The sequence below is a fragment of the Anopheles coluzzii genome, chromosome 3 (genome assembly GCF_943734685.1).
Source record: "Anopheles coluzzii chromosome 3, AcolN3, whole genome shotgun sequence".
NCBI lineage: Eukaryota > Metazoa > Arthropoda > Insecta > Diptera > Culicidae > Anopheles > Anopheles coluzzii.
The window spans coordinates 86,566,121-86,591,552 of record NC_064671.1 but is presented as its reverse complement, the minus strand read 5'-3'; the positions used below and the strand labels follow the sequence as shown (position 1 = coordinate 86,591,552).

General features: G+C 45.5%; 2 protein-coding genes across 5 annotated transcripts; one reads left to right on the top strand and one right to left on the bottom strand.

The window, feature by feature from the left end:
* The first annotated feature begins 447 nt into the window (after positions 1-447).
* On the top strand, positions 448-17,140 carry LOC120960040 (cholinephosphotransferase 1). 4 transcript variants are annotated; one of them, XM_040383924.2, is made up of 7 exons: positions 448-1,471; positions 3,752-4,151; positions 8,100-8,231; positions 12,080-12,238; positions 12,318-12,482; positions 12,576-12,657; positions 15,875-17,140. In XM_040383924.2, exons 1-7 carry the CDS (start codon positions 1,260-1,262, stop codon positions 16,066-16,068), a joined length of 1,344 nt encoding a protein of 447 aa, XP_040239858.2. In that variant the 5' UTR covers positions 448-1,259; the 3' UTR covers positions 16,069-17,140. The 4 variants fall into 4 exon arrangements, with proteins under 4 accessions (XP_040239858.2, XP_040239857.2, XP_049465120.1 ...); XM_040383923.2 differs by lacking the exon at positions 8,100-8,231 and adding an exon at positions 9,203-9,337 and having other exon boundaries at positions 449-1,471; XM_040383925.2 differs by lacking the exon at positions 8,100-8,231 and adding an exon at positions 7,010-7,138 and having other exon boundaries at positions 450-1,471.
* Positions 17,141-20,223: 3,083 nt separating this feature from the next.
* Positions 20,224-25,096, bottom strand: LOC120960039 (spondin-1). The gene is made up of 4 exons (XM_040383922.2): positions 24,663-25,096; positions 22,839-23,230; positions 21,689-22,757; positions 20,224-21,113 (listed from the first exon to the last, which is right to left on the bottom strand). The coding sequence occupies exons 1-4, from the start codon at positions 24,886-24,888 to the stop codon at positions 20,455-20,457; spliced, it is 2,346 nt and encodes a 781-aa protein (XP_040239856.2). The 5' UTR covers positions 24,889-25,096; the 3' UTR covers positions 20,224-20,454.
* Positions 25,097-25,432: the final 336 nt, after the last annotated feature.

Here is a 25,432-nt window from a genome sequence, read left to right as displayed (position 1 = left end):
TGTAGACAAATTCTGAAAAAATATGCAAGACGTGTAATATATAGTTTTCAAAACTACTGGAGTGATTTTGCTGTGAAAATTTTGTAAAGTTCTGAACGAAATGTTTTTTTTTTAAGTTATGTTATTTAAAAAATCCTTTCAACTTTGAAAAGCTATAACTTAAAAACGGTAGCGAGTCGAACGAATCTATGCACAGTTATAGAAACCGTATTTGTTTATTCAATTTTCTTCCAAATATTGCATCGATATTGGATTACGCAGTCAAAAGTTATAATCCTCCAAAGTCGCTGGCTACCCGCTGGTAGCCCGGTTATTGGATTTGGTTGCCAGTGACAGCGTTAACCGTGTATCTCGGGAACTGCCTGTACAGATAAATCGGTATTTCTGGTCACTCTGCCGCTTGACAGCAGTGGCAGCTGTCAAGCGCTGTTGGAAGGAAAAAATCGCGTGATAGATCGTGCGAGTGTGTGTGTGCGTGCGATTCGTCAGAAATCATACGTAGAAACCGTTTCGCAGTTCGCCAGACAGGACGAGAGTGGTGGAATCGCGCGATTATTCCATCCAGTACGGGCTACATTGGGCAGTGTTCCGGGTATTTTCCACTTCTCGTTTGGTATCGTTGCTGGCAGACCGGGCAGAAGTAGAATTCTTTGCCCGCATAGGAGAAGCACCACTCCACCACATCCTGCCTGCGTGTGATGATACTTTCTCCCGTCTTCGGTGTCTCGCGGTGTCGCTGCTGACGGGGAGCGGTGCGCTTTTTTTGTTGCTTTCTTTTCGCGTGTGTCCAGGTGCTGACCAGGAAAGTTGGCGAAGCTGGCCACATCCGCTCGGTGGTTGATTCACGGTCAGCGGTGAAGAAAAGAAAATTATTTATTGTTCTCGCGTACAAAGTGATGCGGCACTGTGCGTGAAGTTCCCGCTGCGTGTGTGTGAAGATATTTGACGGAAGTTGAGGTGGTGCTATTGTGGTGCTGCCTTCCCCTCCCACCCCCTAGTTGCGCTCGACACGTTGCCATCTCCAATTAGGGCCACCTGTGAAAAGGCGTGCGATGGTGGTGTAGAGCAAAAATTGGCCAAAAGTTCAGTGAGAAGATACGCCGTGAGCAATCGTTGTGCCAGTGTTCGGAAAACCGTTCCTGCCGTCAGAGACGGCGTGTGCATTGTTTTCGTCTAGCACCCTTCCCGGCGAACCGTATCGCTGTGATCCGATTCTAAAGAACTGCAGCACCCCCGCTCGAAGAACACACACACACACGATGTATTTCTACAAACAAAAGCTGCTGCACGCGGCGCAGCTGAAGAAGCTGTACGACCACAAGTATTCCTGCACCAACGTCAGCCTGATGGATCCGTTCCTGCAGCCCTGGTGGTGCTGGCTCGTCTCGAAGGTGCCGCTCTGGTTGGCCCCCAATCTCATCACGATCGTCGGCCTGGCGATCAATATCGCCACCACGCTCATACTGATCTCGTAAGTGACGAACATTAGATGGGATTAATTTTACACCTTTTTTTACACATCTTTCTTGGAGGCAAAGGGTCACATCTTCGCTGTACAGTCGTAGTGTCTGAAGCAAACGCAAAACAAAAAAAAACTCAGTTGCTCTGAACGGGAAAGACGTAGAGCACACGAGCAATTCGGGGAGCAATCCGAGCACATGACGGACGGGCAGCGAATGAGAAGGGCGCGCGTGGTGGCAATTATGTAATTTCGCAAAGTATATCATCCACAGATAAAACGAGCGAATGACGGGAAACGAGAGAAGAGGCGAGGCAGCCGTGTTTCTAGTAGGCAACGCTAACGGCAAAGTACACGAAAATGAACCGAACCGAACGAAGGGAGACACGGGGAGAGGCTCTTACCTTGCGCCAAGTGTGCACTGTGTGTGCACCTTCCTGGCTGGTTCGCGCCGCCCTGCGAGCGACGCACTTGAAAGCGTACGCGGAGAAGAGTTGTGTTTTTAGCCGCGTCATGGTTCAACAGGGACGGACATCATGTTTGCAATTTTACTGGCCTTTTTTCGTGTGTGTGTGCCGTTGTGTTGGCGCTATTTAATATTTGTACATTTCTTTGGCGCAAGAGCGCGAGTTGCTTGATAAGAAAACAATACGGCCAATTAGTTCGTACGATTGCGTCTTATTTTTAAGCTACGCACACCACGCATTTTTAGACGAAATGAGAAAATTTCGATGCACAGAGCATTTCCCAAAATTCGATCCATCTCGAACGCGCGAATGTGCGTGTGGGTGCGATGCGGTTGCCAAGGAAACGGCAAAACGGCGGTGGGCACCGTTAGCGGTTGCAGTTTTTTTTCTTTTTTTTTTGGCACGAAAATTCCACGCCAAAAGCATGAACACGCTCGCGCTGTCTGCCACATCTTTTTTCCACTACTTTTGTTTCCCCATTCAAAACCTACCCCGTAATGTGCCACTTTGCCGGCTTGTGTAGGAAAGAGGGGGAGGGTGGGTTGATCGGAAACGCAAAGTGAACGAACACTCTCACACGCAACAAGCGGAAAAAAGCAACAGGGAGGGAAAGTTTGATCGCGGTATTCGGTGCTTCCGCGAAGAAGATTGATATGCGTCGAATTAGAGATTAGTGTTGGGTTTCATGAATCTTTCGCTGAGATTCATTCTTATGAATCTACAGTGATGACTGACTCGAATTTCGAATCGACTCTTCAAAGATTCTTGGATCTCTAAAGATTCGCGAATCTCGAAAGAATCATGAATCTCCAATGATTCATGAATCTCCAAGGATTCATGAATCTCCAAGGTTTTATGAATCTCCAAGGTTTTATGAATCTCCAAGGATTTATGAATCTCCAAGGATTTATCTATCTCGAAACATTCATGTATCTCCAAGGATTTATCTATCTCGAAACATTCATGAATCTCCAAGGATTAATGAATCTCAAAAGATAAATGAATCTCCATTTAAATTCATATACTTCGAGGGATTCATGAATCTTTAGAGATGCCCGATTTTCAAAGTATTGTATTGGACCGTCTCCCCGTAGCAAAACAAACTATCTGGCTGCGTGATACTTGCCAAGAAGACTCGATAGCCTGTATGAGGCTCCTACGCCAACTAGAAGAATAATGCGAAGCTCAAACTCTATGAATCTTTGCAGATGTACGAATCCCTTGAGATTCATGAATCCCTAGAGAATCGTGAATCCTTTGAGATATACGAATCATTTGAAAACTCATGAATCCTTCGAGATTCATCTTTGGAGAATCATGAATCTTTGAAACCGAGATTCAGATTCATTTAATCATTTCAAAGATTCATTCAGATTCATGAATCTGAATCAAATGTACCCAACACTAGTCGAGATGTATTTTGGGGTTTGTGTCGGGGCAGCGGGAGAGCATTTGTTCCGTGTTATCTATCGATAGGAAATTTTCACTTTCCCGCCTCGTGTTGCAATTGTTTTGTGGCGTTGAGGGTGGTGCTGGATGGATGTTGATGTTTTCCTTTGTATTAATTTCGTTGCCTTGTGGTGTCGTTTTTTGTTTGTTGAGCCATTAGCATTGCAATTCACTCCTTCTATTTTAGTTTTAATGGCTATTTAGAGCAGAAGTTGTGATATTTTCTATTTCTTCTCGAGATTGAAGATTCTTCACGAACTATGAATAACTTAAAAAACTATGAACGTTCAAAAAGAAAGCAAACAATCCCGATTATTCTTCTAAACAAGTTCATTTTATTAACACAAAAACCTTCCATTATTTTTATCACCAACAGCTACAGCCCCACTGGCCGTGAGGAACCCCCGCGATGGTCGTCGGCCCTGTGCGGCATCGGCCTGTTCATCTACCAAAGCCTGGACGCGATCGATGGCAAGCAGGCGCGCCGGACCAACTCGTCCTCGCCGCTGGGCGAGCTGTTCGATCACGGGTGCGACTCCATCTCGACCGTGTTTGTCGCCCTGTCGGCCTGTATCTCCGTCCAGCTCGGCTACTACCCGCGGTGGATGTTTTTCCAGTGCTTCTGCGCGATGACACTGTTCTACTGTGCCCACTGGCAGACGTACGTGTCCGGTACGCTCCGGTTCGGGCGCATCGACGTAACCGAGGCCCAGTGCACGATCATCGGCATTCATATGATATCGGCCATCTTCGGTCCCTCGATCTGGATGACGAAGGTAAGGGCCGGGTGGGAGCTGGTGGGAAAGGTAACGCAAAACCCCCGTTTTCATTTCAGCATTGCAGTATTGAGAGCAGTTCGTGGTCCGGGTTCCCTGGTTCAGCTTCTGTTCAGGTCGAAAGGGAAACTCTCAGCCCAACTAAACAAAAAGAAATTGCACGACACATACTCGAAAAGGTGACCATGATCTCACCCTTGATTGATTGGGCCTTGACTCTGGCGGCAGCAGCAGCAGCTATATATTAGATAGTTGCGAAGCCGTTTTTTTCTCGTTTGCCACTGTTATTGTCATATTTTGCACACACACCCCTCCCATAGTGGAAGAAGGGTGGTGGTGTGATATGTGCAAATTGCACCTACACTTTATTAGCCACAATTGTTGCCCGCTCGATCCGGGACAGAACCAGGGCTAGATGAACCAAAGGGAAAAGAAAACTAATGCTCCGCTCGTATCAGACGAATCTGTTCGGCCAGCAATACAGCTGCCTGCCCTTTATGCTCGACACACAGTACACCGAAGTGGGGGCACGCCGCCTTGACAATGGGAATGGGCCGCTATTACAGCTCGCCATTGCATTGTGTGCTGACAGCAAGTGTGTTTCGTTGCGTTATTGTTTTCATTAGTCCGTGTTCTCACACTATGCAAATGAAGCTGTATCGTGCAAAGCTCTGTATGAGGAAAGTCGAGCCACGAGCTTTACAAACCCGTTCGGCATCCTGCTCTAGATATTGTGCGTTTCAAGCACATGGCGTGATTGCTGATGCTTGTTTCTTTTTTTGTCGTTCGCGCATGTGTTTGTTGATTTGACGGTTTTTGAGGGTTAGGCAGCGCGACCAACACGACTACCACCACCACCAATCTTTTGGCGCGCAGTGTGTGTCGACGCATCCTATCGCGCGCTGTACGTGTCCAAAGTACACATCACCGTGTTGCGGACACCACGAGTTACTCCACAAGTCGCCCGTACGCACATATGCACAACACGAAGCAGTGCTTTTCTTCCACCTGTCTTACTTTTCGCACCCTAGTGGCCGCGCATAATACGCGGTAGTTAGGGAGTGGAGGTTTTTTTTGGGGGGGATTGTTATCATTCAGAATGGTGTGGTCTGATGGCGCTTGTCGATAATGCAATGTATGATAAGCACAAGCAATGTGTGGCGTGCCCGCTGAGCTTAAGAAGTAAAGTAGGGGAGTGGTTTGATTTAGTGGTCCAATTTGAATTTGACTGTTGGGTTATTGGTGCGAGTATGTCGATGCTGTTGAAACATTGGGTTGATTGGGGTTGAGAGTTGTCCGTCTTATCAGCGTACGATTTTCTTTCCGCTCGCTAGTGTCTCCCTTCGTTTTGGTACACACAGCCGAAGATGGCAATCGGTACAATTGTACGCTCGTACGAATGAGTTGAGGTTGGTTTTCAATTTTGATGGTCATAGCAATCGATTTACAGGGTTTTCCAAGTCACTTTTGAGTGCGCATATCATTATTCACCACTTGCTAGATCTTATTCAACAGCTGACAAATGGTGAATTTACTTAAAAATAAAATTTCAGTTCTTCCACATGATTTTCAACACACCACAAAGAACTATTAAACTCAATCCCGCTTGAGACGTGTTGAAAATAATGTGGAAGAACTGAAACATTATTGTGATGCAGTTACAATATTTGACAGCTGTTGAAAAACATCGGAAGCATTGAAAAATGTTGTAGACATTGGAAAGTGACTCGGAAACCCCTGTAATATATACAGGGTTTCCAAGGCAGTTTCGAATGTAAACGTTGGTATTCAACGTCATAATTTTTAATTTCTGCAGCATGATTTTCAACACGTCTTAAGCTGGATTGTGTTTGACAGTTCTTTGTGATGTGTTGAAAATCATGTGTAAAAACCAAGGGTCAATAATTACTACAGGTCGGTCCGTTCAGTGTAGTTTGACACATTTTCATTTGACAGCTAGGGAATCCAATGTTACTTAGCAACTCATAAAAAGTCCTTAGCAACCCTTACCCCTATCTGTCAATCTCCATAGAAATCTCAATCTATCATGGTGAAACTATATCCATCGTTTTCAATAATAGTTCAGTTTATTTTGCTTTTGACAAATGTAGGACATAATTGTACTGATTGTGACATACAAAATGTCAAAATTTAAAAATCGTGTAACTCGATTGTCGCGTAAATCGGGGAAAGACTGTAATTAGGTGCACATTCGAAAGTGACTTGGAAAACCCTGTAAATATGAGCTATAAATGTTGCTCCTTGTGTTTAAAATGTTGGGTACATCAAGAGATAACTCCAACTGAGTGCAATGGGTAACTCCTATCTACATCAAGTTTTGTCTTGTGATTAACAGAAATTATGCCCATCGAATGTTGTCTCCTTGTGAAATGAAGTAAATAACTGTTATGTTTTGCAACACCAATCTTCATCTATATCCAGAGGACTTAATTGTTAATTCAAACCGCAAAGTAGAATAGCATAGAACGCAACCTTCCCATGTCTCATTTTTTCTCTAGGATTGGCTTGTAAATTTCCTAAAAAAACCATGCTGTGTCAACTTGAAATTATTCCGATTGGTCCATATTTAGATATTGAACTTTAAAAAAGAAACTTTCCCTATATTGACACACGTGGAACAAAGTTTTGCTCGATGTGGAACCAACACCGTACCCATTTCATTGATTCCATCCTTTGCCCGCCAAAAGAGTACTTCTTCTAACATCTTACTCTATTTTTTTTAACAATTTCTTTCCACAATTCGCAACCCCTCCCACGAAAACCACCTCTCCCGTTTGTCCTACCGTTTGCATACCACCTTTCGAACGACATACATTGAACGGTTTGCGCGGTGGCAGATCTTCGGCCAGTTCGAACTGTGGAGCACGATGGCCGTCATGACCATCCTGTGCGGTGGCTGGTCACTGCTGGAGTTCTTCTCGGTGATCCGTGCCGGCGGTGTCGGTAAAAACGGATCCACGGTCGCCGTAAGTTCATCAAACATTCGCCACCTTTACCCAACCCTACCCAACCCAACCCAACCAACAACCAACCTCTTCGATCTTTCTCTCACTGTTCCATGACAATTTTATCCCCCATCTTCCTGTATCCGTTTTACAAGTGCCGATGATGAAAGCATTTAATTGACAATATTTTAAAGATTCGTGTTCAAGCAATGATTTCATGACTTTCTACAAAAATTTACCTATTTGTTTTAAATATTTATCTACACGACAGCCCATTAAATGGCCTTAAAAAGACATTTCTCTGACCAAGACGAAACTCTTCAGGTCTCTTATCATCTGTCTCTCGATCGGTTGCATGCGTGTGTTTACATGCGTGTTTGTGTTTCCCGTGTTGCCGCAATGCTGCATGATCTGTACGGAGGGAGGACACTGTTCTGCATGAAAACTCCAACTAAACTACTTGTCTTTGTTTGTGTCGTTTGTTGTTTGCTGTGGTTGTTATCTATAAGAAGGAATAGAGTTTGTTGTGCGTCCGAAACTGGGTTTTTGGGGGACGACAGTTTTACTGCTGCTGCTATTGCTGCTGCATGCATGCCTGTGCAATGTTTGCCCTGTTTTGTCGTGTTGTTGTTATGTTTTGCGGTTCTCCCGCGCCGCCTTGCCCAAGTTGCTATGATGATGATGATGTCTGTGGTAATTTGCTCTGTTGTCGATAACTGCTGTTCACGCTCTCTCTCTTTCTCTCTCGTTGTTTAAGTTTATGTATTTTAATGTTTTATTTATACTTTTCAGTGTTTCTAATCTTTGTTTTCACCATTTTTTGTGTGTGTTACTACTTTAACGCTTCTTTTTTCCGTTTCCTTTTTCTATGTTATCTTCCCCCGTGGTTTATCCCCTTTTATCCGTTACTTTTAAACCCCGTGCGTGTTTTCGACTTGCGCGTTTGCTCGATCCTGCTGCGGCGATCCTCCTCCTTCGCTAGATGCCGCTCCTCGGTGGCAGCTGGAACTACGCCGTGTGTGCGATCTTTACGTTCGGATTCGTGCAAGTGTTCACCACCTTCTGCCAGAGTTTTCGGGCCGGTGGCGTCGGCAAGAACGGCTCCACCGTTGCTGTAAGCGACTTTATTTTTGCGTTTTTTTTGTGCCCATTTCCTTTATTTAAGCTACCCTTTTTGTATGGCAAATCCCTGCTGCTGGGATGAGCATTTTTACCTTTTGCCTGTGTGTCCTCCTTTATGCTCCTGTTTCTTTTTTTCCCTCTCCTGTGTTTTTTTTTACTTTCTCTATTCTTTAAATCATCATTTACTCTCACATACATTGTTTCTAACACAATTGTACTAATGTGGGTGGCATCTTTACTTTTACGCAATGGAAAAAAAAACGCAATTATCTAATATATGGTCGGTTAGGTGTGGTTTGTTTACTTTATGTGCATTTATTATAACCAACCGAATATATTTCCTTGTTGTTTTTATGCTGCGATGGGGAGGTTGTTTCAAACATTGATAAGTTTTCTGTGTCGTGTTTTATAAAGAGGTTTTTTTGTACTACTGTTCTTCTCCAGTTTATATGCCACTTTTATCTTTCTTCCCAAACAATAAATAACTCTCTCTCTAGGTCGTTTATATTGTTCTCGTTTTTGTTTTCTTCTTCTTCTTTATTTCTCTTCTGCAATTTTGACTTATATACTTAATCGAAATGGTTTTTTTCTCTTTCTTTCTTTTTTTTATCTCATTTTACTTATTTTCTCGTTTTCTTGTTCTTTCTTTCTTCTCTCTTTGCCGCGCTCTCTCTCTCTCTCGTGTGCTTTTTTATCTCGTTATCGCCACTAAAACTCGGTCTCTCGGGGCGCCTCCCCCTCCTTACTGCTACGAATGTCTTTATCTTTTGGCTGTCGTGTGTTGTAACAAAACAAAAAAATAATAATCTCAAATACTTCAATTGGGCTTGCTAACATTGAAACAAAAAAAAACCCTCACACAACCACGCCACATGGCCGCCGGGCCCCTCCAACACAACCGACCAACGGGATGCCGACCCTTCCAACCCCACCAACAATAATAATAACAATAATCAAAAACAGCTACCGTTGATGGGGGGCATCGACATAAAGACGGTCCCGCTCTACTTTGCCGTGTTTGTGTTCGGACTGCTCGCCTATCAGAACGCGTCCGTTATCTTTACCGGTGGCGTGGGCAAAAATGGATCTACTGTCGCTGTAAGGCCACTTATCTATGTGTGTGTGTGTGTTTGCGTGAGCTTAACATATGTGTGTGTGTATGTGTGTGAAAACTGTTAGATTGGTCCTTTCATAATACTAACTTCCTGTTGTATTTGTTACATGTGTTGGCGAGTTCTTCATGTGTTTTTGTTCTGTCCCTTGTGCAATAACGTGCTAACGATCTTGCTTCTTCTTCTTCGGTTGATTCACGTTGTCCGGGAAAGTGTTTGGATTGTCCTCCCCCTGCTTGATTTAATAGTACTGCGCTGTGTTGCTGCTCCCTTTCGCTGGCTCTCGATAGTGTTATGCTAACGATTTGTATGCTGTTGTTTGTTTGTTTGTGTGTTTTTTATTGTTGTTGTTTTGTCCGTACAAACCGCATCGATCGTTTGTTGATCGCCTTTTCTATAGTCTCTTTCTCTCTCTCCGATCAGTAGATATAGTGTTCAAACAGATATTTTATATATGTGATTTATTTGCTTAAATTATCAATTGTAAAATCTTGAAATTTAGTTTCACATTTATGTTTTGATTTTAAATTTCTTTCATTTTTTTTTTAATTGTCATCCCCCTTCATATGAAACGGTTTATCACACCTATTTTATCGAATCAATCGCTTCTTGCATCCACAACCGGCCCACCGTCCTTAAGCCAAGGTTAATATAATCATTCAATTTGATTAATGTAAATCAATTACCTTTTGCCCTTTATCAATCAACAAGCTGATCGGTAGCGGTACGCGGAAGCAGCTATGCAATGCGTTAGAGAGGCTGAGAATCTCCCATAAGCGTTGAGCTAAAGGAAAAAAAAGAAAATAACAAAGTAATATTTTGGTTTGGTTCGATATCGTAAGCGTAAATCCAATAAGAAGCTCGAAGTACTATTTACATTTCGCTGAAAAATTAACACTAAAATTGGACTAATAAGAAAACCGGGGAAAACAGCAAAAAGGCAGTAGTGGGCGGGTTTTTTTACTAGCTTTTCTTTGACGATATTTTAAATGACGGACTAATTGATGGACTAAGGTATCGAACTAATTAAACGGACAGCAAATAACTACGCAAAAATCTAATTAGAAGATAGTAATTTATTAAACAACCTTTATCGCTCTGAAGACTTACGAAAAACCCTTAACCTAAGGTGACAAGGTCATAACAGTTTGGCGTATTTTAAAGCTACACTTCTTTCCTTCCCCCTATCCCTGTTTCAGAAACAAAAAAATCACAGACAAAATGCTCATATTCATACGCTGTAAAATTGGCATCATTCACCTAACCATTCTTCGGTTAAAAGGAAAACAAAAACCAACACACTCAAATGGATAATTTATTTGTTTTAGCAAAATAAATAAAAAAAATATATATTTTTACATAAGCTCAAATTTTCCTTTCAATGTTTCAAATGCTTGATATTCATGTCTCCAAAAAGAGTGTAAATAACACTTTTCTTGTGTTAGTTTTGTTAGTGTTTTCATCTTTTAATTCAATTTATGATTTCTTTTACACAACATTAGCTTTCACATTTTTTGTATTTTTGCTAGAACAAATATCCCTTTTATTGTTTGTGTTTTTCTTAAATTTAAATATAGGCACACCTCATCCATTAACAAACGTATAATAAAAGAGCATCCTTTCCCTTCACCTTCTTTTAATGCTTTTTGCTAATCCTTCCCCCCGATAGTCACATGCACACAACCACAAGTATACACTAGTGGTGGGAGCTCGGAAACGGACCTACCCGATTCCGATTCCGTTTTCGGAATCAATTCCGGAGCCGATGCTGGAATTGATTCCGATTCCGGATCAAATTCCGGAATCGATTCCGAGGCCGATTATGGAGTCGGATCCGTAACCGATTCTGGAGTTGAATCCGGACGCGATTCTTGAGCCGATGCTGGAGCCGTTTCTGGAACCGATTGCGGAGCCGATTCTGGAGCCGATTCTGTAATCGATTTTGGATTCGATTCCGGAACCGATTTCAGATCTGATTCTGGAGTCGATTCCGGAACCGGTTCCGGGGTCGAATCAGGAGTTGGCTCCGGAATCGAAATCGGCTCCGGAATCGGAATCGGCTCCGGAATCGAATTCGGCTTCGGAATCGGCTCCGAAATCGGATTCGGAATCGGCTCCAATTCCGGAATCGATGCTGGAGCCGATTTCGGAGCCGATCTTGCAACCATTTCTGGAGCCGATTCCGGACCTACTATCCGGAATCGATTCCAGAAAACTTCGGAGCTAGCCGGAATCGATTCCGACTTCATTTTTCCCATCACTAGTGTACACGCTGTCCTTTCGCACGCTCGCGTGTTTAGGCATCTCGTATGTGTGTCTGTGTGCGAGTTTGTATACGTGTGTGTGTGTGCATACACTGTTACTGTCCATCTCTTCCCCCTTCACCTTACACTATCCCAATTTTTCCGCTTTTCTCACTGACATTGTGGTCTAGTGTGCTTTCTTCCATATCGCAACTAATTGGAGTACTTTTTGTTTTTTCCTCCCCTGACCCCCCGACCCACCACCATATGCATTCGATGATCCTCTTTATGCATCGGTGCGCTACACAACAACTCTCTCTGCCTCTCTCCCTCCCTCTGACTCCCCCTGATTTGGTGGTGTGTGTGTGCTGAATCTGCCGGTTATTTTTTTAAATCCTGTACTGCTGGGGCCTTTGCCTTGTGCCCACCACCATCATGCATCTCTTCTACTACCACCCCGGCTGTGGCTGCTGGAATACCATTAGGGCACGAGCGTACTATCGCCGATCATCCCGTTCCTGTTCGTCGTAGTGCCGGCGTACGTGATCTCGCAGAAATCGACGGACCAGATCTACGAAAACCATCCCGCCCTGTACATAATGGCGTTCGGGATGATAACGGCCAAGGTGACGAACCGGCTGGTGGTAAGTGATGACGAAACCAAGTGCGCGTTGCTACTCATTGATTAATTTTATGTTCTCCTTTTGGTCGTGTTAATTTTAGGTCGCCCATATGACAAAGAGCGAAATGGAGTACCTTGACTGGGGACTGATTGGGCCGCTGTGCCTGTTCCTCAACCAGTACTTCAACAGCTTCCTGCCAGAGTATTACGTCCTGTGGTTCTGTTTGCTCTGGTGTACGGTCGATCTGATCCGGTACTGTGGGCAGGTATGAATTGACAGCAAAATTAATAAATATATAATACAAATTCTTCCCATATTACATACTAATCGCATTCTACTATTCCCCTTTGCCCCGTAGGTGTGTCTGGAAATTTGCGACTACCTGAAGATTGAGCTGTTCCGCATTCCCTACCCACCGAAGCCAGTAATGACATCACAAGGTACGAACCCTCCACTGCATCACCACCACCATCACCATCACAGTCACGATAACAAGAACGGTACGCATAGTCTAACCAATAACAACAACAGCGCAGCGACGTCCGCCCAGCAGCAGCAGCAGCAGCAATCGATCAACAGAAAGCAAACGCGTGCCAGCAGCAGAAAGCACAATGCTGCCGCACACTAGTGAGCGCGAGATCACAGACGAGGTCGCGCACTGGTTGTTAATATGGGGGAGAGGGGTTTGGGACGATGCTTGGTATCAGTTGTTGGGGTTTTATCTTCGAGCTAAAGGATATCCCGTCAGCAGCGTCGAGAGTTAATTGTAGTACCATTCGGAAGGGGGGGGGGGGGGGGAAGGAAAACGGAAATAAGGCACAACACGATCACCGCTTTACTATGAACACTGTTAAACTCGCAAATGCAATCCTTTCTACGCCAGGGGAATGAAGCGAACCCTTACTATCTTTAGCTGCAGCCCATCCTCTCATGTAACACAGAAACGGGGCTGCATTCGTCTCGCCGGGGAAGCCGCTTTCGTATAAAATTTTGCTTTCTTTTCTTTGCTCCGGTACACGGGTATTATGCCCTTAGAGAGATGTAGTGCTGGTTGGCCCTACATCCCGTCCATTGCGGTATTGGAAACGCTTCCCTGTTTTTTTGCAGTACACAGTAGTAGAGTGTACTCGTCGTACCCTTTTTCGCCTCTATATCGTAAAACACTATCCACTGAACGGAGTTGCTTAATGTAGGACAGAGTAGCGGGGGGAAAGAATTTAGAAGAAATTTAGAGTAACTAAACACACAGCTTTGAACGGAGGGTTTTGTTTTTAAATAAGCTGGGCAGCGCCGAGTACTCTTCACCTTAATCATCATTACCTTAGAGATGTGCTTTCGTTTGTGTGTTTTGCAACGGGTCCTCCTTTCTTTATCTTTTTAGTTCCCTTTCGTTCCGTTTTGTGCTAACTGTTTGTCATCGTGGTTTCCTTGTGCTCTCCGACTACTCTCTAAGCGTGCTAAGTTGTTATCGTTTTCTTTTGTGTGCTATGTGTACCGTTTTCTTGTATGTGTTATTATGTTGATTATGTTGTTGCACTTCGCAAGCGTGTATGTATCGCTAAACCACCGTACACGTAGCGAAGGGGAGTTTGCTCAAACGTGAAACCCGTAACAGCTAGATCCGCGGATTAGACTAAAGGCACACGTGTACACACAAAACTTAGTATGATGTGTATGTGTGTGTGTGTGGCAGTGTACGTGAGACAAAAGAATTAGCAAGACAACAGTAGATCAATGTCCTTAGTGAAAGGATCATATGCTGGAGCATCACTCACCAAGACAACTTTCACGATCCTACATGATCGTCAGGCTGTATCAATACGTTGCCAACTAGACAGAGGACATGTAGGTCACGATTGTGTGCTGTGTGTGCTTCTGAGCAATGGATAATATTTTTATAGAATCATCTGCTTTTTGTTTTAATTGTTTGCACGTGCTCTAGTCGGCATGTTGGAAACAGGAAAGTTGATCAATTTGTAAAACGGTTGTGCGGCGCTAGTTGGGGAGAAATTAAGCAACATGTAAAAATATGTCCCATGTCCCAGTAGGTTTGAAATATTTATATACAAACACACACTTACACACACAGTTGAGAGTAAAGTTAGTTGTATAAAGCAGTAAACAAATTTAGAGCGCAGTTCGACGATCGTAAAGCAAAATCATGCGCTTTTTTATGGGAAGAAGAAGAGGTAGAAAGAAGGAAAGAGGCAGGAAGTAGCGTGTATAATCAATCCAATGAAACCGTATGTGTGTGTGTGTGTGACTGTATGTGTGCGATCATTTAATCCCTGTTAGTAATCATTTGTTACTCGTTTTGTAACCTTCCCGCAATTGGTTTAATCCCAAAGTGTGTAATGTAGTGCAGTGTAACCCGCTAGATTGAGTATGATTGAATAACGCCAAAATGGGAAGGAAAGAAAAGTAGAAATCGCGTGTAAAAAAAAACAACAGAATTATGCTGCAATGTTTTGAAAATGCAACTGGAACTGGAATGAAAATGTAGTTAAATCGAAAAAGAAATTCATTTAGCAGTTTTTGCTTATTTTGGTGAGAAAATGAAGAAAGTATTACGGATCCCTAGCCGCATCAGTCCACCACCGAGTCGTGGGACAGGGACGGACTGATTCGTCCCTTAGTAAATGTGTCATTAATCAACGCCCCTAACGGCCTTTATGTTACACGTGTCTGAATGGTCTGCGCAATGTGGTGTGCATCTCAGTGTATGCGTAACATATAACGAAGTGTGCATATGTGTTATCCATATTGCTTAAAACGAACTCTATTCCCCACCCACCACCACAACACCTGTCGAAGGTTAGTAACGTGTATCCGGCGAACCAAGACCCCATTTTACTCCCCCCTTTTTATTGTGTGTGTGTGTCGTTTATGTGTGTGGTTTCGAACATAACAAAAAACTGTACTCCAAATGCGTCTGCGAATGCCTCCCTTTTATAATTGTGGTATTTTTTAGTTTTTGTTTAAGATTTGAACCCGTTTTTGGATACTATTAACATTCTTGAACTTCCCCTACAGAGTATGATATATGCACACAGGGTTTTTTGTTGTTGTTTAGCTGAAGATAATGCAAAGCACATATGTAAAGTGTAGCGAAAAGCATTGCGTTTACCGTGTTAGAACTGATCAGCATGACTTTTGTATCGTTGGTGTGTACCTTTACTACTAACAGGTTAGGATTAAGCTTCCCTCTCTGTTTCTCTCTCTTTAGTGTAGATCGATCTAACGAATTTCGTTTCTCAACTTTAATGGTATTGAATTCTTTCATTCGTGTGTGTGTTCCCGTTACGTGTAGTGTATTTCTTTCATGTACCAATTGATGTGCGCGTTTCAATAGCGTAACAGTGACAGAGGGACGACACAAAAGTGGAGAGCGATTGCGTCCGACCAACACTACCTCATTGTGTTGTTTTCTGTGTTTCATTTGTTTCTATCCGTTGGTTACAAAAGAAAAAGAAACTTTTAACCCATTGCTTCATAACGCGTACCATTATTGTAGTTTAGTTTGCGTTTCTTAGTTTACCACCCAGTACCGGCACAGTGTTGCAGTTTGGTGTGTGTTTTTTTTTTATTAAACGTATTAATTTAATTCGTTTTATTTTGCTTTGTTTTTTTTCGTTTCCTATCCCACGCTTCCCAAAGAAACGGACGAGCTGGACCAGCAGCAGCAGCAGCATCAACAATCAAGCATCAACAACAATCGTCGCTCGTATCCGACCACACCGGTGCGTAACCTAACCGTGCCACCGGCGATGGGCCAACGGACGGCGTCGGAGGACAATCCAAGCCCGCGCGTGACACCAAACTCATCGCCCCGCAAACCGCATCGCGTATGAGGAATGTCGGTGCACACTATCCCAGCATCATTAGGAAAAACACCATCAGGGAAAAAAGGGAACAGAGAACATGATGAGTAGAGTTGGATGGCAAGGGGGTTGGTGGTACATTGTTGGTGATGGATATAGAATTAATTGTCGCTACTTGCCAATGTTCTTTCGTAAGGGAGGAGTGCGATCGAAATGGTTTGGTGCATAGTTTCGCGTTGCTAGGTGTGTGCTATATTGTGTGTAGAGGTACGACCAGCGAGTCAAATCTGTCTCGAGGAAACGAAAACTGAACTGATACTGAACTAGGTGTGTCCCATCCATCGAACTACTCAGAACTAAGCTTATGCAAACACTTGAAGAAATTAAAGCACTGGTATAAATGAACAGAATTAAACCATTCACTTCTTTGCTCTTACAGCATCAAGCCGGCACAGTGTGTGTGTGTCCAGTGGTGGAAGACAATAGTCTCTAACTCTGTGTACAGACAGGAGGACGGTGGTCGCACTAGAATTTAATGAAACGAAACATTACGGGCATCACAGACAAAAAAGCAAGCGCAAAAGCAAGTAAACGATGCTTGTTAGAGTCTTTCGGGGCAGACGTGTACACACGCGTTACAGTCGCTCCACCAGAAACTAGAAGAGATTGAGTATAGAATTAGCGCAAGCGAAAGGAAGACGGACGTCCCTTTTCGAGGGACAGAATTCAGCTAAAAAGACAATGCACCGTACGTTGTAAGAGCAATCGAACCAAGAGCGGTTTTTACCAAAAAACCACTAGTTAAATTGTAACGAATTCACCCTTCCTGCTGTGTCAGTTGTGCCCGCGCCTCCTCCCCCCTAGAGGAACAATGCGTCCTACAACTAGGAAAGGGGAGAGACGGCGGGGGGCAATAGAAGTTGTTTAGAAATATATTTATACCAATAGCGGGTAGTAGTTGTGTGAAGTGAAAGCTGCTAGAATTAACGAATGTTCGAGCCGGAATGTCCGGGCTGTGTGGTGTGGTGTGTGTGTGTGGTGGTGAATGGCGCAATGCAATAAAATCGAACACTGTTGCGTGATAATTGCTGTTAAAGGAGAACTGCGATGCATGGCGTTTGGACCACTTTCGAAGAAAGAAACCTCGTAGAATAGTAGTGAAAAGCAGATCAGGCATCATCCATCAAGTACGTAACGCTAATGTTCGACCTCCTCTTATCCTTCTACCCTTTCATCGCTTACCACATGCTCTTATCATAGGAGAGGAAAGACCAAAGTCTATATAATACAGAGGTCGAGTCGTCCAGAACATTTGATCAAAAAGCGTGGGAAAGTTTTGACAGCTGGATGAAAAAGCTTCAATAGTTTCATCGTAGCATACATTGAGGTTTTAGTTGTTGTGCATTCAGTGGTCTGAATGCATTTTCGGTCATTTTTACATCGTTTGCTCGTAATATTGTACTTAAAAAAGTTGACGAATATCAAGAAAAGATTGAATTATAGTACAATTATTGATTGTAACAAGATCAGTGTAAAAAATTAGGACGAAATCATGTGTAGCTCAAGAGGACCAAAGCTAATAGGCTTGTTTCCGGATTTGGTCGTTTTTTACTGATGAATTAGTGAACAAACTACTCCATGCCACGTAAATGAGAAGGAAATGTATTGTTTCAATAGATTTTGCGCAGAAAAAGCACAATTGGCCCTAAAAAGTGTTTGGTTGTGTGGAATCGTTCACAAACTTTTTCATCTAACTGTCAAAAACAAGCTTTCAAAATGGTGGACCAAAATCGAGCTATGCATCGACCTCTGTATTATATAGACTTTGGGAAAGACGACGAGCCGAGTGTGTATCTTTTCCAAGGTCTTTGAAAGAGAACAGGTCGATGCGTTTAGAGTAAATTGACAGAAAGCCATGGGAAAATTTTGACAGTTTAATTGAACATTGTTTATGTTTAGCGATGGACGTTGCTATGGTGTGAATGAGAATTTTGTTCAGCATTTTGAACACATTTCCTGTTAGAATACGAAAAGAATCCAGTTAGAATATTACATGGCTGATACAATCCAAGGATCTCTTTTATCATTCGTTGCCGGGTTATAAGCAGAAGACGGTATACATATTGTACATGTATGTGCCGATACGATGTTTCATGTTACTCTCAGTGTTTAAATGAAAGTAAATAGGACTTCTGTTACCCAGTTGGAACATGTAAAGTGCTTTTTTATGCCTGTTACACTTTTCGTTCTTCCAGCAGGACCGTTGCAAACGGTAGTGATTTGTGGCCACGGAATGGAAAGCAATGATGTATACTGTAATCAGAGTAGACTGCAATTACTTCTCCTTTATTCTTCAGAAGTGATTTACCGTAAAAAATTTAACCAATATAATATTCCTAATAGTAAATTCGTCAACTTTTCCACGTTAAACATTCGCTATTTTTTTGTAAACACTTTTTCATGAAACTGTCAAAAGCGAGCTGAAAATGGCATCCTAGCAACGGGCTTTGCATCGACCTGTTCTCCTTAATAGATCTTGATCTTTTCTCTCACTCTCTCCGCTACCTTTGATGGATGCTGCGATCAATCGAAACGCTACCAGCGCGAACCAAAGTTCAAAGTATCGTATGTCATCATCCATGAATTACGTAACGTCAATATTGCAAATTTTCGACCACCATCCTCACAAACAATTATACAAACTGTAACTTTGGAACTGCAGACTTTCGCCTCTTGCTACAGATTTCGTCGGCAGCTATCAAGCTGGATTTGTTGGAGGCAAATCAACTACCGACCAAATCTTTACTCTACGGCAAATCCTCCAGAAATGCCGAGAGCACCAGATCCCTACGCACCACCTGTTCATCGACTTCAAGGCGGCATACGATACCATAGATCGGACCGAACTATGGAACACCATGCAGCAGCACGGATTCCCTGGGAAGCTGGTACGACTGTTGCGGGCCACTATGGACGGGGTGCAGTGCAAGGTGAGAGTGACAAACATGCTGTCAGAAGCGTTCGAATCTCACCGGGGTCTGAGGCAAGGGGATGGACTCTCCTGTTTGCTGTTCAACATCGCTCTGGAAGGTGTCATGCGAAGCGCGGGCTTCGACATCCGGGGCACGATTTTCACCCGAACTCTCCAATTCCTTGGCTTCGCGGATGACATCGACATCATCGGGCGAACATCTGCGGCGGTGTGCGAGGCGTACACCCGACTGAAACGCGAAGCCGCTAGGATTGGATTGAGGATCAATGCGACGAAGACAAAGTACCTGCTTGCCGGGGGCTCTGACCGTGATAGAGCCCGACTCGGAAGCAGAGTATCAGTTGACGGCGACGATCTCGAGGTGGTAGAGGAGTTCTGCTACCTTGGCACGATCGTAACTTCGGACAACAACGTAAGCAGCGAAATCCGAAGGCGCATTGTTCAGGGAAATCGTGCCTACTACGGGCTCCACAAACTCCTGTGATCCAGAAGACTCCAGCAACACACGAAATGCGCGATATATCGCACACTGATACGTCCGGTGGTCCTCTACGGGTACGAGTCCTGGACTTTACTGACGGAGGACGCCAATGCACTCGCCATTTTCGAACGGCGGGTGCTAAGGACTATCTTTGGCGGTGTGTGCGAGCACGGCGTGTGGAGAAGGAGGATGAACCACGAGCTAGCTGAGCTGTTTGGCGGTGCAGACATCCTGACGGTCATCAAAGCCGGAAGGATACGCTGGCTGGGGCACGTGATGAGGATGCCGGACTCATGCCCCACCAGGAAGGTGCTCGTCAGCGACCCGTTCGGCACGAGGCGTAGAGGAGCACAGCGAGCTCGCTGGCTGGATCAGGTGGAGTCGCACCTGTCGGAAATCGGATGCAACCGTGGTTGGAGGATTGCAGCCCAGGACCGAGTTTCCTGAAAACGAATTGGCGACCTGGCCATGTCTACGAGACGTGCTCATTGAGCAGGCCAAGAAGAAGAAGAAGAAGAACTTTGGAATTATCCGACGTTGGTATTAATCGGTGTTGATATGTAAAGTTGATGTGAACTGGCCCCCTAGCAATGACGGAGTATTCGATTGAGTGGTACATAAAAAGAAGCGAAATTCGTTTTAGGCCACCATAATTACGAAGGTTGTTAACTAAAGAAGAAGAATGAACGTTACTCATTTGTTATTCGAATTCTAATAAAAATCTAACATTTTATTTTTCGTTACGTAACAATTGTTAAACTCCCCCTCTCCCTCAAGTTACAAATCGTTACATTTGACGACGCCCGCTCTCCCCACCCTATTAACGTTACGTAATTGATGGATGACGCATAAGTTTATTTTTCTTCCACTCACTCATCTTATGTGCTTTTGGTGCTTCTCACCCCCCGTTTCTTTACTAATTGCAGGATGAAGAAAGCCCGCATCAATTGCACGGTGGCCCAGTGCACTTGCGGCGCTTGACGATGCGCGGCGGACAGGGCTGTCCACCGTTGCGCGGATGCGTAACGATCGACCGCACACGCTCGGAACGGCCCGTGCCGCAGGTAACGGAACAGGGCGTCCATTCCGACCAGTCGGACAGCACACAGTCGACGGGCAGGGCTTCGAACGGGTCCGGTGTGGCTGCTGCCGGCGGCAACCCCGTACTCGTCTCCAAGCGCGATCGCGTGCACGTGTTCATGCAATCGTCGGCCGTCAGGAAATTGTTCCGATTGCCCCGACAGCCACCGTAGTAGAACGGTACGCACGTGCCCTTGGTGGAGTCGTACGCGTAGCGCTGGTAGCGGCCCCGGCACGGGCCCGCTTCCGGCGATTGCGAACAGATCTCCTGCGCGGTGAACGTATCGTACAGACAGTCGGCCTTATCCGTGCAGGGGCGCTGCTGGTTCAGCTCGATGCGGTTCTGGCAGCGGTCCTGTTCCTCGGGTGCCAGTAGCAGCAGGCGGGTGCGAATCTGCACGCCCTTGCCGCACGTCGCACTGCACGGACTCCAGTCGCTCCAGGCGGTGACGGGGCAGAGCGGATCCGGTGCTTCCATGTCGGTGATCGAGCAGTCCGGCTGCATGCACTTCTGCTTTTCCACTACGGAAAAAAGAGAAAGATGCCACAAGATACATTTGATTGTTAGTTAGACGTTATAGTGGGATGAATCTCTATAGGATGCTATTCTATTCTTGTCGGAAATGGCATATGGAATGTAATCCAATTTTGAAAAGAATAAGCTCATCTCGCAGCACTCTTTTCTATGAGTGAAATTAGAGTAGAAGAGTCGTTACAGGGTTGTTCAGGGGTTCTCATAATTTAGGGACACTATCTTGACTCTTTCTGCAGGGAAATGAACCTTATGTGATGAGAATTGGACTCCATAGCACCCTTTTAGGACAATCCTATTGGAATAACCTATTGGAATATCCTATTGGATTATTAGATTATGTTCAAAATGTTGAAAACCCATTGAAGCTAAAGCTTAAAGAATATGAATTAAATATTGAATAACTAGCTCATTTTCAAAATCAGCTACATTTTTAACGGGGACACCTTTTTAATAGGAAATTTGATTAACTCAAACAATTAATCTTGAAAAGTGTGTTTGTCTGAGAACTGCGAATACCGAGCAAAACCGTAAAAAACCTCCACGAGAGCAAACTATCACTCACCAACACTAATGTGGGGACACTTCTTCCGACCCATGTTTTCCAGGAACGTGCGCGTCCGCATCGTCACCCCGATGCCGCAGCTGACCGAACACTCCGACCACTCGCTCCAGCGCGTCGTACGGCACACGCCGACGCCTTCCCCTGCCTCATCGACCGTCGCCGCCGACTGGCCCATATCCTCCGCACTGGCATCCTCTCCCGCTGCTCCCTCCTCACACTCCGGCACCTCCGCAACGCACATCTCCTTCCCGATCAGCTGCCTGTTGCACCGTGCCCCTGCCGCCACATCCGGCCGCAAATACTCGCGCGTGCGCATCCGAATGCCCTTCCCGCAAGTCACCGAGCAAGGCGTCCAGTCGGTGTACTCGGTCGTCGCACACTCGGGGCGCGTTTCCTCCTCCGTGTTCTCCGCCAGCTCCAGTACCTGCGCCTGCAGGAACTGTTCGTCGCAGCTCCGTGCCATCACCCGCTCGCGGCGCAGATAAAGCCGTGCGAGCGGGGTCATCTCCGCCGACCGGGGATTGTAGAACGGTGCCCGCGGGTCCTCCGGGTAAAGGGTGGTAATGCGGTGCATACGCTCCCGTGGTTGCGTTTCCGCATTCGCCGACATGTAGCTGATGCCACTGTCCGTACCGGCATCCCACGGGTACAGATCCACGTCCAGCGACTCCGTCCAGGTGCAGTCCGGTCGGCACAGGTCGAGTCCGCTCACACCCACCACCCAATCGGGCGACGGGCCGAACATGGAGGCGAGCGATATCTTGTGATGCTTCCGGTCCACCCGGAAGTTGGAGGTGGTGTTGGCGTTCACGCGCGGATACCACAAACCAGCCGCTTTAATAAGCGTGCGGAGGCGCGCCCCCTTCGCCCGCAGCTCCGTCTCGAGCAGACGCACCGAGCCCCATTCGGCCAGCATGCGGAAACCGTCGGTGGCGATGTGGTTTTCACCCCAGAAGGAAAAGTTCGTATCGTGCGACGCCCCAATCACGTCCGAGAAGTGTGTCAGCCAGATGGCGAACGGGTAGTCCTTCGGATGCGTCTCGTTCGACCAGATGCCCTCGAAGGTAAGCTGCAAGAGAGAACCGGGAGGTCGTTATTGTGCACACCGGATCAGATGTGTGATAGGATAGTGGCGTGACCTAACACTTACGCTGTACTTCGCCTCATCGCAGGCACAACATTCACCTTTCTGTAGGCGCGGCACGGGCTGATGCTCACACAGCACCTTGGTGAGCGCTCCGTCGTCCGCGAACCACTGCTGCTCGCTTTCGTACACCATGGCGGAGATGCTGACGCAGCCGGAACCGGCTGCCGGTGCGACCCACATCACCTGCACCTCCGTCTTGGGGAAATCGTCCGCCTGCGTTACCGTGTTGACGCACTGATCGTGGAACTTGGTCAGTGCGTCGCTGAACAGCTGAAACCGGCCGACGCGCCGCGGCCCGGCCAGATACTGCTTGGCGCCGTTGCGTGCGTGCGCCACCAGCGTAAAGTGCGTGAACTGCTGCAGCTTCGCGTGCGTGCGCGAGCCAACGATGAACACTGTGAGGATTGAGGTTGCACTGAGAGCGTTAGTTTTGTGAGAGCGTGAGAGTGTTGAGATACAAGTGGACGTTTTTAGCGATGGAGACAAAAGGAGGCGTGTAGACTAGAGCCATTGCAAGAAAGCATCAATATACCAGTGTTCCAACTGGAATCTTACAGTATATATGCGCGAAGCAACTTCTACCTAGAATCCTATTGAATATATGCGCGAAGCAACTTCTAACAGGATAATCTGTACTTGCAAACTAAATGTTACGAAGACGAAGACTGTTACGAACATTCTGACATCACAAGGTAAGTGCTCATCGTTATTTGCATGATTTAAATTAGTGTCTCTTTGCTTTTGATCAATGTTTATGGGTTTAAGGTTCATTTTGAAGATCTAAACTGCTGTCCGTGCTGTCTTCCTTAGGTATTGGAAGCAATGTAAGGAAATCTAACTTAGCTTGAGGTACCTTTTGAGAGGGATTTGGTTTCTGTTTAGTCTAAAGTAGCGAGCCGTCATGTAACTCATGTTTGGGAAACACGTGGTCGTCGAACCTACTCAAAAAGCGTATTTCATTCACGGCCAGTTTCCTATGAAGTCGTTCCAGGATGACTACCGAATTATTGAACACGCATTATAGAGCTCTACGCGCATTGTATCCCCACGCGCTTAGTGTAGCTCCTCCGCGCACTCAATACAGCTCTGCGCACTCAATACGCAACTCTGTGCACTCATTGCAGCCTCCAATACGCAAAAAATAATTCTCGCATTTCAGAAGTTCAATCCAGTCCGTTCCGGGGGGGGGCTTTTAAGGGTTTCGTTTTACAAAATGGTCAAAAACTAATCCATAATTTCCGATTGCAACTCTTCATTGTCGATGCTGTTGAGCAAGCTCAGAGCACTCACTTTAAGGAGCAGAGGTCTCCGAGTGGTCATTTTGTGTCATACAGTTAAAATATCCAAAATCTTCAAAAAGAGTGTCAAAAATAGGCTTGAAACTCAAATCACTTCTTAACATTGACTGTAAATTCAAACACGGTTTGCGTCAACTATTATTGATGAGTATCCCTCGCAAACCCACAATGTGTAAAGCGCGTGTGGGGAGCGCAGTTACACTTTGACCTCGTGCCGCTCAAGGCAAGAATCCCACCCAATCCTCTTCTCGCCTTCCCCCAATCTCCCTCCAATTGCGGGCACATTTGTAATCGTGCACTCGTTGCGCTGCGTTGAGGAAATTATCAGCGATGCGCTAGTTCCTCCTCCACGGTGGTGTCTGACCAGTCTTCCAGTGCCGTCAGACCGTGCGTGCGTGTGTAACTTTCATCAACCATAATTAGAACATATTTGCTTTGCCACCATCCAGTAGTAGTAGTATTTCGTCATGCGTCTGCAGCTGCACTCCCGTCCTTTGTACTTTGCCGTTTCGGATGGCGGAATACTTACGGTTGTAGATCTTGCCCGGTTCGTACCCGGTCGGCTCGTCCCGGATGGCCAACCGGTAACCATTGTCGCCCGGCTGCTTCACACCGCTGACCGTTCGCCCGTCCACGATCGGGGTTTTGCTGCAGCTTTCGCCATTTTCAACCAACGCTGGCAGAACGAACAGCAAAGCCGGCAGCACGATCGATCGCCAAGAAGACGATCGTCGTCGGCCGAAAGGTGATACCATTTCTCTGCCACACACTCAACCACACACGGCCTCTTATCGCTGCACGGTACGGAACGGTTCCTGGCTTTTGGTTTTCACTTGATTAGCTCACTGATTAGGGACCCCCCTTGACACGGTCCGGTCCACCCCAAGGGTTCGAGACAGATCACTCGGCACTGTGTGAGCGCTAGGGCTGCTGATTAGCGACTGAGAGCCGCTGATCGCGACGTTTCGGATCGGATCCCTCCTCCGGCGCGCTTGCTCGGTTTATCAGCAAACCGAACGGGGATGAGGAGGGAATGAAGTGATTATTTCTGGAAAAATGTTTGTCTGACGGAATCGATGAGGATCGATGAAGTATTGGGAATTTTAGAAAATAATGTTTTAAAATGTACGCTTTTTTTGCAAATGTTTTTATATTTATACTTTGTTCGCTGTATCGCTGTTCAATACACGTGGAGCGCGTGGCTGTGTGAGTGTTACCCATTCAATAATCCTTCCTTTTTTTTAATCACACTCTCAATCTAACCCTTCAGAAATCAACCAAATCAATCTTAATGACAAC

Coding starts and splice junctions, on each gene's coding strand:
- LOC120960040 (XM_040383923.2), top strand. CDS start 1,260: ATGTATTTCTACAAACAAAAGCTGCTGCACGCGGCGCAGCTGAAGAAG. Junction 4,152..9,202: donor CCTCGATCTGGATGACGAAG/GTAAGGGCCGGG, acceptor AATCAAAAACAG/CTACCGTTGATGGGGGGCAT. Junction 12,483..12,575: donor TGATCCGGTACTGTGGGCAG/GTATGAATTGAC, acceptor TTTGCCCCGTAG/GTGTGTCTGGAAATTTGCGA.
- LOC120960039 (XM_040383922.2), bottom strand. CDS start 24,888: ATGGTATCACCTTTCGGCCGACGACGATCGTCTTCTTGGCGATCGATC. Junction 23,231..24,662: donor ACCGGGCAAGATCTACAACC/GTAAGTATTCCG, acceptor CAATCCTCACAG/TGTTCATCGTTGGCTCGCGC. Junction 22,758..22,838: donor GCGATGAGGCGAAGTACAGC/GTAAGTGTTAGG, acceptor TCTCTCTTGCAG/CTTACCTTCGAGGGCATCTG.